At 36.7% G+C, this 17,856-nt stretch overlaps 1 protein-coding gene across 1 annotated transcript in view; it reads left to right on the top strand.

Annotated features, from left to right (window-relative positions):
• MAP4K5 (mitogen-activated protein kinase kinase kinase kinase 5) overlaps positions 1 to 17,856 on the top strand; it is a 132,501-nt gene that overhangs the window by 110,962 nt on the left and 3,683 nt on the right. Inside the window, exons 27-31 of the mRNA XM_047767294.1 lie at positions 2,705 to 2,808; positions 5,561 to 5,738; positions 8,592 to 8,660; positions 12,104 to 12,196; positions 15,443 to 15,513. Coding sequence (XP_047623250.1) covers positions 2,705 to 2,808; positions 5,561 to 5,738; positions 8,592 to 8,660; positions 12,104 to 12,196; positions 15,443 to 15,513 — 515 coding nt within the window. The remainder of the gene's footprint in view (positions 1 to 2,704; positions 2,809 to 5,560; positions 5,739 to 8,591; positions 8,661 to 12,103; positions 12,197 to 15,442; positions 15,514 to 17,856) is intronic.

Raw genomic sequence — 17,856 nt, 5'->3', positions numbered from 1 at the left:
CTTGCTTTTGTCTAATAATTAGTGACGCTAAGCATCTTTTCATGTTTTTTTGACTATCTGTCTTTCTTCTTTGGAGAAATGTCCATTTAGATCTCCTGCCTGATTTTTAATTGGGTTGTTTGGTTTTGATATAAAGCTCCATAAGATGTTTGTATATTTTAGAGATTAATTCCTTGTTGGTCGCTTCATTTGCAAAGATTTTATCCCATTCTGTGGGTTGTCTTTTCTTTTTTTAATATAGTTTCCTTTGCTGTGCAAAAGATTTAAGTTTAATTAGGTCTCGGTTTATTTTTGTTTTTGTTTTTATTATTCTAGAAGGTGGATTAAATAAGACATTGCTACGATTTATCTCAGAGTGTTTTGCGTATGTTTTCCTCTAGGATTTTTATGGTAGACCTTACATCTAAGTCTTTAGTCCATTTTGAGTTTATTTTTGTGCATGGTGTTAAAGAATGTTCTAATTTAATTCTTTTACATTTAATTGTCCAGTTTTCCAAGCACTAGTTATTGAAGAGACTATCTTTCCTCCCCTGTATGTCCTTGTCCCCTGTTTCATAGATTAGTTGAAATAGGTGCTTGAGTTTATTTCTGAGCTTTCTAGATCAAATGGTAATTCTATTTTTAGTTGTCTGAGGAATCGCCATACTGTTTTCCACAGTGGTTGCACCAATTTACATTCCCACCAATAGTGGAATAGGGTTCCCTTTTCTCCACATCCTCTCCAGAATGTATTATTTGTAGACTTTCTGATGATGGCCATTCTAGCTGGTGTAAGGTGGTACCTCATAGTGGTTTTGATTTGCATTTCTCTAATAATTAATGATGTTGAACATCTTTTCATGTGTTTTTTGGCCATCCATATGTCTTCTTTTGAGAATCATCTGTTTAGATCTTTTGCCCATTTTTTGATGGGGTTGTTGTTCTTTTGGTATGGAGCTGCAGTAGGTGTTTGTAAATCTTGGAGATTAATCCCTCTTCAGTTGCTTCATTTGCAAATAAGACCACTCTCACTCCTGAATCCAGTTGCAAGTTGGGAAATTCCCAAAACTACCTTTGTATTCAAAAATTCACTGAAAGCGGTTATACTCTTGGTTATGGTTTATTACAGGGAAAGGATATGGATTAAAATCAGCCAAGGGAGAAGTATACAGAGCAGAGTCCAGGAAAAATACCAGATCTAGATCTTCTATTGTTCTTTCTCCATGGTATAGTGAACAGCATAGGGACAGCATTACTTTTCTAGCAGTGATGTGTGACAACATAAACAGATCATTGCCAGTCAGACACTTAGCAACCTCAGCATACAGAATTTTCACTAGGACTCTATGACATAGGCATGCTTGATTGCCCACATGGCTGATTTCAGTATCCAGCCCCTCTGAAGGTCAAGTAATACTGACCCAAAGCCCCTACCCTAAGTTGCATGGTTGGTCATTCTGGCATCACTATTCCCCACCCTAAGACTTTCCAGTGTTGCCAGTCCCTATTCTAAATCATACTGTTAGAGTACACAGTGACCCACAGGCCCCAGGCAGACAAGGACACTCCTGTCATCCATGACATTCCTGGAGCTTAGAGATTGACTCCCAAAAGGGAGAACAAAGGTCACACCTTTAACTAACTTTAGGGGCAAGGTTAAATTCTGTGCTTTATAATTGTCTCACTTCACCCTCAAACAACTCATGACACATGTCACTGGTAGGAGAACTTGCGATCAGACCTAAGTCTGATCTATGATTTCAGATCCTGGGCTCTTAACTTTCTGTTTATTCTTTCCATTTAATCAGAGAGCTTTTACATTGATCTGCATGCCTCATAGTTGCACAGCATTCTCTAGTTACAAGCAAATTTCATGAGCATTTTTTTAGGGAGATTGAGGTCCATATCTGTTAACAGATTCCCAAGGTCTCTAATTCAAGAAAGATCTAGGCATTTACAATCAGAGATAAAGGCTCATTGGTATATTAAGATAGAGATTACTGCGAATAACTACTCTTATAATCAAATACATTATTGTTGAAGGGAATCCAACTGGACAGAAGAGAAGACCCATTGAATTTCTGAAGATTTGAGTCAAGGAAGTTACATCTTTATTTAAGTTGTAAAGTAATTATTTTCATCTTGTCTTAAGTAGGCAGCCATAAACTACCATATCAAAAATGAAATCTCAGATTTCAGTTGCCTCCTCTACCTTCTTATCAGAATTCACTGTTGTGGTCAGTTTACTTAAGAAGCAGCTCTTTAGATGGTATAATGATTTAGGTGCTTTACTGCTTAAAAATTTATTCTTGTAATAAGTTCCTATATTTAAGAATCTAGTATATTAAAGATGTTTAGAAGTAAATGTATATAATTAAAATTGAGAGAGAAAGTGAAAAAGGAAAGAATTACAAAGCTGAAAGAAAAAGACATCATCTTTCTTTACTTTTTGTTCACTCTGATCATCCTGGTGAACAGAAACAATAATTATCCTTTATTAGCTAAGTTAACACTTCAAATGGTTCTTCTTCCATTCATATTTTGGTATTAGTGGAGGGTCACATTTAATTGTTTTTTTCCCATATATCAACATTGCCTATATAAATAAATCTGTGTTAGCTTTTAGGTGAGTATAATTCAGTTGTTGCTTTTAGCTAAACTTTATGTTTTTATATAAAAATATTTAGTGTTTTGGATGTGTCTATTTTGTCTTATTTCTTTCCAGTCAGAAACCCTTACACGGGACATAAATACCTCTGTGGAGCTTTACAGTCTGGAATTGTTTTACTTCAGTGGTATGAGCCAATGCAGAAATTCATGTTGATAAAGGTATATAATATTTTGTTTACATTTTTCTTCTTTAGAAAACATTAATGTGTAACTGAACCTAAAATTATAAAATCCTATTGCTACCATCTCTGGTCAGCATGTTTATGGTTATTTATAGGTGCTTTCTGGTTTTTGTGTTCTTCTTAAGATTTTGTCTTTAACCTATCTTAATAGACTTCCAGAAACATCACATCCATAAAGATCAATGGCCAATTCTCTAAAACATATTTTTATGGAAAACTGATCTTTATCATGATCATTTAGAGGTAGTCATTTTTTTCATTGAGGTATTATACTGTGCTAGTTTGAAGTATATAGCAAATTATTCAGTTATATATTTATATTTTTGAGGTTATTTTTCATTATAGGTTATTACAAGATATTAAATATAATTCTCTATATTATATAGTAAATTCTTATTGCTTATCTGTTTTATGTGTAGTAGTTTATATCTGTTAATCCCATACTCCTAATTTATCCCTCCCCTCACTCCCTTTCCCCCTTGTTTTCTGTCTTGGAGTCTGTTTCGCTTTTGTATATAGATTCATTCTGATTATTTTTTAGATGCCACATATAAGTGATATTATATAATATTTGTTTTTCTCTGACCTACTTCATTAAGCATAGTATTCTTTGGGTCTGTCCATGTTGCTGCAAATGGCTGTATTGCATTCTTTCATGGCTCATAATATTCTACTATAATATATATTATAATTATATATACACTGTATATATACATATTTCACATCTTCTTATGCCAGTCATCTGTTGATGGGCATTTGGATTGTTTCCATGTCTTGGCTATTGTAAATAGTGCTGCTGTGACCATTAAGCTGCATGTATCTGTTCAAATTAGAGTTTTTACCTTTTCTGGAGGTATACCCAGGAGTAATCATATGTTAGCACTATGCTTTTAGTTGTTGTTTTGTTTGTCTTTTTGGTTGGGGTGTGTGTGTGTGTGTGTGTGTGTGTCTGAAGGAAAATGCAGCATTTATTGTAAAGATGCCAGTACAAGGTAGCTATAGAACCGCAAACTCCCTGAAGGGTTTCAGCAAAGCAGTTTTTGGTTTTTTTTTTTTTTTGTCTTTTTGTCTTTGAGGGCCGCACCAGCGGCATATAGATGTTCCCAGGCTAGGAATCGAATCGGAGCTACAGCCGTTGGCCTACGCCAAAGCCACAGCAACACCAGATCCGTAACCCACTGAGCGAGACCAGGGATCAAACCCGTGTTCTCACGGATGCTAGTTGGGTTCGTTAACCACTGAGCCATGACGGGAACTCCCTCAGCAAAGCATTTTTAAAAGCTAGATGAAGGAGAGGGATTGCAGGGTATGTGATCACCTCATGCACAATTCTCTGATTGGCTGATGGTGAAGTAGCAGGACAATTAGCATTAGCAATCTTTAGGTGCCAGTAGGTCTGAGGACTCATGATCATCCAGAAGTTGATTTCTTCCATTTGGTGGTGCTTTTAGCATCTCTATCATGGGACATTCCTAATGCCTTTCTTTAGTAACAGAGTCAGTCTTCATCCTCAATGGCTAGGGAATCTGTAGCTGCATGCTTGCCTCCTGCCTCTTGAAACTGCACAGCTCAGATTGGAACTTGAACCCACACTCTCCAGTTTAGGAGGGGACTCAAACCAACAGTCTCCCAGCTGATTACACACTTGGTCTCAGGACATTAAGTCAGGTTCTTAATGTCCCAGTACAGGATGAATTCAGCAAGGGGCAAAGTGAAAGTAAGTGGATTTATTTAGAGAGATATACACTCCATTGACAGAGTGTGGGCCCTCTCAGAAGGTGAGAGTGGCCTATTTTTAGTTTTTTAAGAAAACTCCATACTATTTTGCATAGTAGCTGCATCAGTTTACATTCCCAACAACAGCGTAGGAGGATTCCCTTTTCTCTGCACTCTCCAGCATTTACTATTTGTAGACTTTTTAGTGACAGCTGTTCTGACACTGTGAGGTAATAAATACCTCATTGTAGTTTTAATTTACGTTTCTCTGATAATTAGCAGTGTTGAACATCTTTTCATGTATCTGTTGGACAACTGTATGTCTTCTTCAGAGAAATGTACATTTAGGCCTTCTGCGCATTTTTTGATTTTTTTTTTTTTAAATACTGAATTGTATGAGCTATTTGTATACTTGGAAACTGACCCCTTGTCAGTTGCAGATATTTTCTCCCATTCCATAGGTTGTCTGATTTGTTGATGGTTTCCTTTACTGTGCAAAAACGTTTAAGTTTCATCAGGTCCCATTTGTTTATTTTTTGCTTTTATTTATTTATTCATTTATTTTGTGGGGAAGACTGATCTAAGCAAATATTTCTATGATTTTTGTCAGAATCTTACCTATGTTCTCTTCTGGGAGTTTTATGGTATCTTGTCTTATATTTAGATCTTCAAACCATTTTGAGTTTATTTCTGTATATAATGTGAGGGAGTGTTCTAATTTCATTAATTTACATGTGGCTGTCCAGCTTTCCCAGCACCTCTTATTAAAGAGACTGCCTTTTCTCCATTGTATGTTTTTTCCTTTCTTGTCATAGATTAATTGACCACAGGTGTGTAGGTTTATTTCTGGGCTCTATTCTGTTCCACTGATCTCCATATCTGATTTTGTGCCAATAAGAAGTAGTCCTTTTTTAGAAATAGATCAAGAAAGTGAAAGCTTTTCTGATGAATTTATTGAACAATACTGTGAATGGGGAAATATTCTAAATTATACTTCTGTTTATTTTTTGCAGCACTTTGATTTTCCTTTACCAAGTCCTTTGAATGTTTTTGAAATGCTGGTAATACCAGAACAGGAATACCCTATGGTCTGTGTAGCTATTAGCAAGGGCACTGAACCAAATCAGGTAGTTCAGTTTGAGACAATCAATTTGAACTCTGCGTCTTCATGGTTTACAGAAATTGGTGCAGGTAAGTGTCTTTTACTTTATGTTACAAAATTGATGCTTTTGCCCATGAAAGAAGCAGAAGAGTTCAACCTTCATGGCTCTTCTAAATAAAGATTCAGAACATAGTTTCCCAAGTAAGCCTACAAAGGATCATTTAATGTAGTTTATGATCTTTCTTTACAGAGGCACTGATACAAAGTATTTACCAAAGAAAATTTTAATGACTCCTGACATTTAAAAGTCTTAGCTTTTGGAATTCTTTTGGAGCACAGCAGGTTAAGGATCCAGCATTGTCACTGCAACAGCTTAGGTCACTTCTGTGGTGTGGTATGGGTTTTCCTATCATTCCCCCCCCACACACACACACACTCCTTAAAATCATTGAGTTGTAGTATTTTTCAGACTTGAAGAAGCTTATCATGTGTGGCCTCCACGTTTTACCATTTAAGATATAGGAAAATATTTCTTGCATTTTCTGAGATTGTTTTGTTAGTCTAGGATTTTATCAAACATGTCTCAGTGAAAGCTCTGCAAAGATTGGGAAGTTTATTTTCAAGCTTTAAAATTGGAACAAATCAATCAAGAATTCATGAAAAAAAATCTAGATAATAGGTAAAATGAAAATGGTATTCTAGTTTACTGTTTTTGTTGTGCTAATGTATTATCACTGCAGATTTACCAAGCCATTTCTTCAGGTAAAGCCAAGCAAGCTTTAGCTATAACTATTTCATTGCTGACCACTTTAATATTCTTCATCACATTGTGAAGAAGTGTCTTAGAAGTATCATATCTTTGGCTTTTGATCATTTATAGGCTAAATTACAAGAACTCTTTATACAGCCCAGCTATTGAAATTATGAACTAGCGGTTTCCTCGTAAATGTTTAACAACAGACTCTTGGGATGCAGAGAAGCCTGGTTTGTTAGCAGTTGCCTAGTTCTGTGCTATAAAAATACCCACCACAGCTAGTTTCACACTACCAACTTGATGTCATCTGGCTCACAAAATTCCTGAAAATATATCAGTTCAGTACAAGCCAATTCCATCATGCTCTGGACTATTACACTGTCTTTATGGACCAAGTCATAATTTATAGTAGAATAAAATAGGAATGTATTCTTTACTCTCTAATCCCACTTGCACCCACCTTCCTTTTTAGTTTAATGCTTTTGATTGAGTTTGATGCATACCCTCCTGGCATAGCTAACAGAAAGATGCAAATGATATTGTTTTATTATCATGAAATACAAGCAGCCCAAATAGAAATATGTTTCTAATCGTGTACTTATTGCTAAAAATAAGGATTAGTTTAAAAACCAAGGTCATGTTTGGCAGAAAGCCCTAATTTTTTTTAACTGGTTAGTGTAATAATAATGTAGAAAAAGTCATTTCGTATATTATCTAATATGAAAAGTCATTTCATATATTATCTAATAGTTGTGAATTTGCAACTGTTTTTTCCTTGTGATGTATTTGGAGGATACATTGCTTAAGGCTAGGCATTCAATGAGTCTTCTTGTGAATTTAGGGGAGAGAGTAGGGAGTTAGGGTTTTTTGTTTTTTGTTTTGTTTTTTAATGCCAGAGGCACACTGTTCTACCAGCTTTTAACATTATCTAGGCTAAAATTAAATCAGACCCAGATTACTTCCTGAGGAGACCCAGAACTCCAAGGGTAAACATTCAGATCACCCTAAAGCAGAAATTGTCCTTATTAGGCTTCTCCTTTTTCACAAATGATTATGAATCTACCTCTCAGCCATGTTCATCGTTGAGGCCTCCATTGAAATTGGCAACAGTTGTTAAAAATTAAAATGAAATTTTATTCCAAGACTCTTTTAGTCTTAGTTTGATTTATTATTGCAGTATCCCTATCTCCAAGGATGGTGCTTAGTTATTTGCACATATTATCAGCACTCAGTAAATGCTTGTTGAATAAATGCACAAACGTAGATTTACTGAGAACAGCTATTTTTTGCAGTGTTGCCTTAGGAACGAGAGTTTACCAATTCTGTACATCAGGATTCTTCCCTGTATGTGGGCTTTGGAAGGTCCACAGTCACCCAGAATTAATGTATAAGATTTTGTGTTTATGCTCGGATGTGCATTTTTTAAGGGAGAGAGGTTTTATGGGCTTCCCAAAAAGACGTAATTAAGAATAACTGCTCTAAATAAATCTTTTCTTAGCTTCAGCTAGACTATTCAAGTGTTCCAAGAGGCTAAAATGTCATCACTTCTACAAGCAGATGTTAAGAGAAGTAGCCCTAATGAATATCAGCGAAGTGATGAAAGTTACTTCCTGGAAAGATGTTGTTGACAGTATTGTTCATTATACTACTTGGTGTCCTGTTAATAAAGGAACTCCCACCACTTACACACACACACCAGGAGAATTCCTCTTTGATCATAGTTTCATATTAATCCTTTGCTTTTTTTGAATTACTGACATTACTTATTTTTATCCCAGGGACACTGTGATCCACCTTACTGATCTTGTTTCCATCTTCCCATTGTCTACTGTAAAACGCAGGACAAAATCTTGTCACTGTATAGCACGCATATTACTTTTTTCCCCCCATGTTTACCCTTTGCTTCATTTTGTTTTTATAACTCACCTTTCCAGAACTAGCTGAGATATTAATTAAATATAACATTGAACCTTTCTCAGCCCAGTTGGCCTTACTTAGGACTTCCTTTTTTCTTTTAAATTGACTTACATCCATTTTTGAGAGGATAATTAGAAAATATAATTTATGTGTTAAATTTTAAAGACTAGTTTAAAAATCAGAGAAAAAAAGTCAGAATTTGTATTTCTTTTCTAAGTTCTAGTTTTTAAAGCATGTCGTATAACTGTAGCTTTCTATTTTTTCCCTCAAGGCAGCCAACAGCTGGATTCCATTCATGTAACACAATTGGAGAGAGATACTGTTTTAGTATGTTTAGATAGTAAGTACTATTTTAAAGTTTATTCTAAGTATACTACTTGATATAACATCTTTTCATGGAATTGATTCTAATAGAATTAATAGAGTAGATTTTCACTTTTCCACCTTAAGTGGCCTTGTTTTATTGATGAAAAATATAAATCTAAAGATAGAGTAATTGTTGATCTTTTTGTCAGTACTGTCCTCTTTGATCTTTGTCTTTGTTTGACCTACTTGGAAATACACAGTCAATCCTCTGTATCCATGGGTTCCACATCATGCATTCAACTAACTATGGATTGAAAATATTGAGATAGAGTTCCTGTTGTAGCCCAGTGGTTAATGAACCAGACTAGTAACCATGAGGATGCAGGCTTGATCCCTGGCCTTGCTCAGTGGGTTAAGGAACCGGCGGCGTTGCTGTGAGCTGTGGTGTAAGTCACAGAGCAGCTCGGATCCCGAGTTGCTGTGGCTGTGACATAGGCCGGAAATTACGGCTCTGATTCGACCCCTCACCTGGAGATTAACATATGCCACAGGAGTGGCCCTAAAAAGACAAAAGACAAAAAAAAAGAGAAAGAAAATATTCAGAAAAAAATTCCAGAAAGTTTAAAAAAAGCATAGCTTGAATTTGCTGAATACCTGACAACTATTTATATAGCTTTTACTTTGTATTAGGTATTATAAGGCTATCTAGAGGCAATTTAAAGTATATGGGAGGATGCGTATAGGTTGTATACAAATACTGAGCTATTTTATATAAGACAATTGAACATTGTAGATTTTGGTTTCCGTGAAGGGTACTGGAACCAATCCCCTGTGGATACTGAGAGACAACTGTATTAGAACAGTTTGCTGTAATCTTGGGGTAAAATTCTGTATAAAATTATTCCATATAAACTATTCTGAGGATTTTTTAAGTAATTCATTGTAAATGATGAAAAATAGAAGGTTACACTAATATGGTCACTATATAACATGAACTTTTGGAATCATGTCAGTGTGATATTCTAATGTACAAATGGATTTGACACCTTCACTTGGTAGTTGTGATTCTTTCAATGCAAAGAGAGATGCTATTGATAGATGTATTATTGTACTATATGTGCAGTGTAGAGGCAAAAAACTTTAACAACAGGTAAACAGAGCACCTGCTCTGTTTGAGCATTACAAACAGTGCACTCTAATTCTTAAAATCCATATTACTTTTATGCATGAATCCTGCAAGTGAAATGCACAAGATTGCACTTATAGTTGAAATATGGCAGTGTTTGCTATGGTTTCATTCATTGCATTTTTTTTTTTCTCTTTAGGGCCACATGTGCGGCATATGGAGGTTGCCAGGCTAGGGGTTGAATCAGAGCTGCCGGCCTTCACCACAGCCAGGTGGGATCCAAGCCACATCTGCAACCTGCACCACTGCCCCCAGATCCTTAACCCACTGAGAGAGGCCAGGGATCAAACCTGCATCCTCACAGATGCTAGTCAGATTGTTTCCACTGAGCCTCAATGGGAACTCCCACTCCAATATTTTAAAAGTTGCCCATAGATTTTAGGGTTAAATTATTCCACTACTGAATTTGCCTATGTTTTTGTCTTAATTTTTATTCTCCAAAGGGATCCCTAGTAGATTTGCCTTACAGAATTATAAAGATCATCTGATATTATAGATAAGTAAACCAAACCCCAAAGTGTTTCATTTTCCCATTATTCCTTCTTTTGATACTTTGAATACTGATAAGACTGGAGTGTTATTTGGTTCCTCTTAAGCAAATTTGATAAATTCTTAACCCAAACAAGTAGAAAACTCAGTACTGATGAACCAGATAATCAGAATTTAATTTTAATAAGTTTAACCTTTAACATTAAACCCCTAAATAAATTGTACTTAGTTTTCATTTTGTTGACTTATGTATTTTATCAAAAATATTTTTAAACCTTTGATTAATTAGGTCTGTATTTCCCGGTTATTCATGGTAAATGGAAAGTTGAATTTCTTGAGGTTTTTTTTTTAAAAGAGCAGTGTAAGACTTCAAAAATTATTTGTCAACTACATGGTATAAATCAGTTTTACTAGGCAGCAGTGGAGATAGGCCTGTAAATAACAAATCATTATAGACAGATGAGAGAGTAATGCAGAGAGAAGATATCATCCAAGTCAGAGATAAGATTGTTAAATTAAAAAACAAATGGGGAGTTCCCATCATGGCTCAGTGGAAACAAATCAGACTAGTATCCATGAGGATGCGGGTTTGATCCCTGGCCTCGCTCAGTGGGGTAAGGATCTGGCATTGCCATGAGATGTGGTGTAGGCCTGCAGCTATAGCTCTGATTCAACCCCTAGCCTGGGAACTCCCATATGCTGTAGGTGTGGTCCTAAAAAGCAAAAAATAAACAAAAAAACAAACAGATGAAAAGGAAATAGAATTACTCACATATACTCTCTATCCCAATTTGCTTATAAAGAAATTATGATCCTTGAGAGTACTGTTTTTCCTCCTTTGTACTTCTTTAGAATATTAGTCACATAATATAAATTAAGAATTACTACAAATATTACCTATGGTACATTATATAATTTGTAAGGGGAAAAAATCAAATCATTGCTAAGTAGTTAGGTAACTACTATTAAAGAAATAATGCACTTAAAAAATGAGACTTTTGCAGTTCCCATTTTTGGCGCAGTGGTTAACGAATCCGACTAAGAACCATGAGGTTGAGGGGTTCGATCCCTGGCCTCGCTCAGTGGGTTAAGGATCCGGCATTGCTGTGAGCTGTGGTGTCGGTCGTAGACATGGCTCGGATCCCGCATTGCTGTGGCTCTGGTGTAGGCCAGTGGCTACAGCTCTTATTCGACCCCTAGCGTCGGAGCCTCCATATGCTGTGGGAAGCTGCTGGAAAAAAAGGCAAAAAGACAAAAAAAAAGAGAGAGAGAGAGACTTTATTGAATATATTCTTTTTTTTCTCTCTTTTATTCTTTTTTTTAAATATATTTTATAAAAAACAGCAGTGGGAGTTCCGGTCGTGGCTCAGTGGTTAATGAATCCGACTAGGAACCATGAGGTTGCGGGTTCGGTCCCTGCCCTTGCTCAGTGGGTTAAGGATCCGGCGTTGCGGTGAACTGTGTGTAGGTTGCAGATGCAGCTTGGATCCTGCCTTGCTATGGCTGTGGTGTAGGCCGGTGACGACAGCTCTGATTTGACCCCTAGCCTGGGAACCTCCATATGCCACAGGAATGGCCCAAGAAATGGCAAAAAGACAAAAATAGAAAAAGCAGTGTAATTGCCATTTACCAAAGGAGGTGCTCTTATAGAACATATTAATGACAATTTTTCATTGGGCTTTCTTGAATCAGAAATAATTGAACAGTATAGTTCTATAGCCATGTAAAACCATATAGCAAATTACATTTGTTTTAACTGATTTGCATTTTTAGTCTTCACTTGTTTTTTCTTTTTTTTAAAGAATTTGTAAAAATTGTAAATCTACAAGGAAAACTAAAGTCAAGCAAGAAACTGGCCTCTGAGCTAAGTTTTGATTTTCGCATTGAATCTGTAGGTAAGTCCCCCTTTTTAAAAATAATCCATTTAGAGAACTTGGGTTTTTATTCATTGTATACTTAGGATTATCTAAACCAGCACTGTCTGATAGAAGTTTCTTTGATATAGAAATGTTCTCTGTGCTCTTAAATACACTAGTCATTAACTACACCTATTAAGTACTTGAAACATGACTAGTGCTACATTTTCATTTTCATTTTTAATTGCTGTCGTATTTGTACAGTGCAGTCTGGAACATAATAAATCTTTTATTGTTTCTTAAATATTTAAAACATGAAATTTCTTTTTTAATTTTTTTATTATAGTTGATTTACGGTGTTCTGGCAATTTCTGCTGTACAGCAAAGGAATATGCTGTTATATATATGTATATGTTCTTTTTCTCATATTATCTTCCATCATGTTCCATCACAAGTAATTGAGTATAGTTCCCTGTGCTATAGCAGGACCTCATTGCTTGTCCACACCAAATGCCATAGTTTGTATCTACTAACTCCAAACTCCCAATCCATCCCACTCCCTCCCCCTCCCCCTTGACAACTACAAGTCTGTTCTCTATGTCCATGAGTTTGTTTCTGTTCAAAACGTCAAATCATTTCTTAAAATTCTGTTAATTGTTCCCTTTGCTGCATCAAGTGAATTATATTTCTTCCAGTTCTTTCCAAATCATGAAGGTATTTGTGTGATGTGATTAACAGTGTTAGATATGCTAGAATTCTTTGCTGTGTAAGATTCTGGTTGGTGTGTGTTCATGGTTTTTGCTCTTGGTCTTTTTATATATAAATAACTAGTTTCCCATAGGAGCAGGCCATTTTAATCTGTTCCTTGTCATTGAGTGTTTTACTCTGTAATGATTAAAATTACTACATTTTATTATTGTTTGCATCCTCACTGTTTATATGTCAGTAAGTATTTTCCTTGGTGGTGATAAAATCTATGAAAAAGTACAGTGGGTGGAAACATTTTGAACAATTTATGATATGATCCTACTATAAGTCAAAAACAGTTAAAACAAAATTGGCAATTTTAATTGGGCCATAAAAATGTATGTATTTTATAATTAAATATGTAGACTTGTAACACTATTTAGAAAGATTTTTATTTTTCAGTATTTTAATGGTTTGTCACATGCAGTTTTGCCCTATACAAAGTACACTCATCCCTCCCAGTAAACATCCTACATAGAAATAATTTGCCTATGATTGGAATTTTTTTTTTTTTTTTTGGTCTTTTTGCTATTTCTTGATTCGCTCCTGCGGCATATGGAGGTTCCCAGGCTAGGGGTCGAATCGGAGCTGTAGTCTCCGGCCTACGCCAGAGCCACAGCAACGCAGAATCCGAGCCACGTCTGCAACCTACACCATAGCTCACGGCAACACCCGGATCAGATCGTTAAACCACTGAGCAAGGGCAGGGACCGAACCTGCAACCTCATGGTTCCTAGTCGGATTCGTTAACCACTGCGCCACGACGGGAACTCCTGATTGGAAATTTTAATTTATTCAAACAGAAAACCTAAACTTTCTGTAGTTGCCACAACAAAAGGAATTTTGTAACTAGTTACTTCTTTTATTCCTTTATATGCTAGATGTTGCATGCCAGTTCCTAAGATTTAATACTTTCAATAGAGATTCCAACATACAGATCTTTAGAACCTCTAAATTTTATGTCTTTTTTTTTTTTTTTTGTCTTTTTAGGGCTGCACCTGCGGCAGATGGAGGTTCCTAGACTAGGGGTCTTATCGGAGCCGCATCTGCAACTTACACCACAGCTCATGGCAATGCCGGATCCTTAACCCACTGAGCAAGGCCAGGGATTAAACCTGCAACCTCATGGTTCCTAGTCAGATTTATTTCTGCTGCGCCACAATGGGAACTCCAGATGCTCTTAATTTTAACTGAAACATACTAATAACTTTTTCATATATGCCAAAATTTTTAGGAAATTTTAATTGTTATACAAAAGTATCTTCCTCCTAGGCTACTATCTCTTTTTTCCAAAAGTGAACCTTGGAATAATTACAAGGATCCTCCTGGATAAAAAGAGTCCCTTAAGTTACCTTTGAAAAATAAAGCCAGTAACTGTTTTTTTTAATTTGATGGTTACTGAAACTTTTGTGATTTGTTATTGTAAAATACTTCTGTGTTTATTGAGCTAAATTATATTTCCAGAACATTCTTATTTTTATAAAATCAATATTCTCGTAAGAAGTATCATAAATTTCAGTCACTTTTCCTATCACCTTTACTGGTATAGGGCATATGGCTACCTTTCCAACAATCAGATGGGTCCTCTCCCTCACTCTTCCTCCCTCTCTCACTGTGCTTTAATGATCCAGCCTCCTGCCAAGAGGCTGCCCCCCCTAAAATCAGGCACTAAGTGACTCTGTTTATAAGCCACTAAGTGACCCCATCTGGGTTCCTCAGTGGGCCCAGGCCTGTGATTAGGGACAAAACACAGTTTCCCTCCAGGGCCTTCAGGCCACCCCAGGGATTGTGGGACATAGGTGAGAGGGGACAGGGCATGTCACAAGGTGGCCACACTTTGGGGTCATGGTTGTTTCTGAATCTAAAGCCATCAGGAAGGTAGGCAAGCTTGGCTCAAATCTATCAACACTTTTATGGGGTGGGGCCTGCAAGGCCAGGGCAAAGGCCCTGGGGCTCCAGAGGCCTGATGGGGGCCCGGGCAGCATCTGTGAATAGTGTAACTGAGAGCCTCTAGCCAGCCCCTCTAAATAGGAGTTGGCGGACTGATCATAAATACTCAATGTGTGGTTAAATTCCAGATTATGAGACAGGTTTATTTTTAAAAACTAATTTTGTAAAAGGGGAAATGTGAATGTAAAAAATGCTTCCTTAATAGCTACTTCTCAATATATGACAGTATTTGAATAGTCATAATCATGTTTTTTATCCAAAAAAAAATTGTTTTTATTACTTTATTTACCTAAAACAAAATAGCACATGAAAGAAAAATTAATATGCTGATATCCAGCTCATCAGAAATTAGCTCATTTTTAAATAAATGCCTGTTTTGAAAACTTGCATGACCCTGCCTCAGTAAATTATGTGACCTTTGGCATGACTTAGCCACAAAAATTTGAGGAACTAATGATCTAGATAGTGGAATTTTGTACCAAGCACTTAAACAGACTCGTATTACCATTTATTTAAAACAGTGAAGGAGAACATGTAATGGACTACTCTGTGCTTTATTTTAGTTCCATTCTCCCTTATCTTTTTTAGTATGCCTTCAAGACAGTGTGTTGGCTTTCTGGAAACATGGAATGCAGGGTAAAAGCTTCAAATCGGATGAGGTAAGGTTTCTCAGATTACCTCCAGTGATACCCACAAAAGATTTTATATCTTGAAAACATTCATTTCTCTCTGAACCAGTATTACTATGTTTAGTGCCTTTAGTGCTATGAACTGGTAGAAAAAACTGCCATTATTTTTCCCTTCAAATAATGTTCAGTTTTGTTTTTATTGTATTCTCAGTGGCCACAGGAATTGTCAAACATGAGTTTACCCAATTTTAGTCCTTTTATTTGTAATTTATAGATATGGTTGACAAGCTTACTAAACTTTTCTAAATTTAATGAGCCTTTTCCATAAGCTATAAAGCTTTTCTAATGTTATATTTTAAAATTCTAAATTTTTATATATTGGATCACTAGACTAAGGAAAATCTACGAAAACTCATTTACTAAATATTGAGTACCAACTATATGCAAGACACTATTATAAAAGCACTGAAGATATAATGATAAATAATTATAAATAATATTAAATCTTTATGATGTCTGTGTTCCAGGCACTTTACAAATATTAGCTTAATTAAGGCTAATAATATAGTGAGGTTTTCAGTACTATTCAAAATAATCCAGTTAGGTTAGTACTATTCATATTCCTGATTTTACAGGCACAGAGTAGTTAAGCAACTTACCCAGAGGTATGGAGCTCTTTAAGCGAGAGCCTGTATGTGAAGGGTCTCCAAAAAAATCACTTCTACTGAGATAATCAGGATATATTTCAGGTAGGGAATGTGACTTGGGCTGCCACCTTGATGGATGGATCCTAATAGTTAAGAGAGTACCAACAGAAACATTTCCCACTGGTATGAGTTCCTGTGTACTTCTTGTACAAACTTATGGACTTATTCTGAAACTTAAAATCTTTTATTTGAATTACCTTTACACCGTTATTTACATATAATCATTTCCACTTCTTATATGAATGTGGAATTAGAATGCTTCCAAGTGAAAACAGTTTAAATCAGCTGTCTTTGAATGCGTCGGTGTACCTAGTTACTGACCTATGTCACTAATGTCACCAGCCCCATGCACTTAATGAAGCCTACAACCCTACTTAATGCCATAAGATTAACTGTCCTTAAGGCTCTTTTCGTCGCATCACTCCTGTGGTTGGAAATCTAAGATACTTGTTGTTTACCATATCAAATGTGAATTCTACTTCCTAGGAATTTTTTTTTTTTTTTTTGTCTTTTTGCTATTTCTTGGGCCGCTCCCGCGGCATATGGAGGTTCCCAGGCTAGGGGTCCAATCGGAGCTGTAGCCACCGGCCTACGCCAGAGCCACAGCAACGCAGGATCGGAGCCGCCTCTGCAACCTACACCACAGCTCACGGCAACGCCGGATCGTTAACCCACTGAGCAAGGGCAGGGACCGAACCTGCAACCTCATGGTTCCTAGTCGGATTCGTTAACCACTGCGCCACGACAGGAACTCCCTTCCTAGGAATTTTTAAGTAATCTTTCTTACCTATTGCTTTTTGCTTATGTTCTCATCCTCAATTTGGGCCTAGCCTAAATAATATTCAGCCACTCCAGTTCACAATGATTAAAACATGTCTGAATCTAATACTCTGAAAATCAGCTCCACTTAGTATGACACCAGATTTATATTATTTATTTTTTTATGGACACACCCATGGCATATGGATGTTCCTGGGCCAAGGATTGAATCCAAGCAACCGTGGATCCTTTAACCCTTGGGCAAGGGATTATGCCTGCACCTCCACAGCAACCCAAACCACTGCAGTCAGATTCCTAACCCACTGCAACACAGTGGGAGCTCCAAAATTTATTTTTTGATTCAAGTTTATTAATTCCATCTTCCCAGCTAGACTGTAAACTCACTGATAAAATACTGTTTTATACTTACTTTATATCCGCACTATCATAGTTTGAGCTACTCTAAAAGCTGACCCTACGAAAAGGACTCAAGTACAAATAGTTTACATGAGAGTAGATCCCAGAGAACCAGTGAAAGAGTGAGGAATGTTAAGATAGAGGGGGCAGAAAGCCAGGGAAGAGTGCATTAGTAAGCCGGTTCCCACCATAGGCAACCAGGGCCTTCTCTCGTAGGAGTGCTGAGGAACAGTGTGGAACACACTTCAGAATTGATTCATTTGAAGGTGGAAAGGCTGGTGCATTTATACAGCAACCGTTGTCCCCATTAAGTAAGGGTTGCCCCTAGGGGTATAAAGCCCACACTTTGGGAGTACCTGTGCATGGTAAGTACCTCCTGTAGGTTTGGAGAAGATGGAGCAGAGGAACAACAGCACAGGTACACACATGGGAGACAGTGGTGCCTGTGAGAGTCGGCTGCAGCTCTGCTGAAATCAGGTGGGCTGTGGGA

The sequence above is a fragment of the Phacochoerus africanus genome, chromosome 2 (assembly GCF_016906955.1).
Source record: "Phacochoerus africanus isolate WHEZ1 chromosome 2, ROS_Pafr_v1, whole genome shotgun sequence".
Taxonomy (NCBI): domain Eukaryota; kingdom Metazoa; phylum Chordata; class Mammalia; order Artiodactyla; family Suidae; genus Phacochoerus; species Phacochoerus africanus.
The sequence above is the reverse complement of the archived record's forward strand: the minus strand, read 5'-3'. Positions and strand labels throughout refer to the sequence as shown.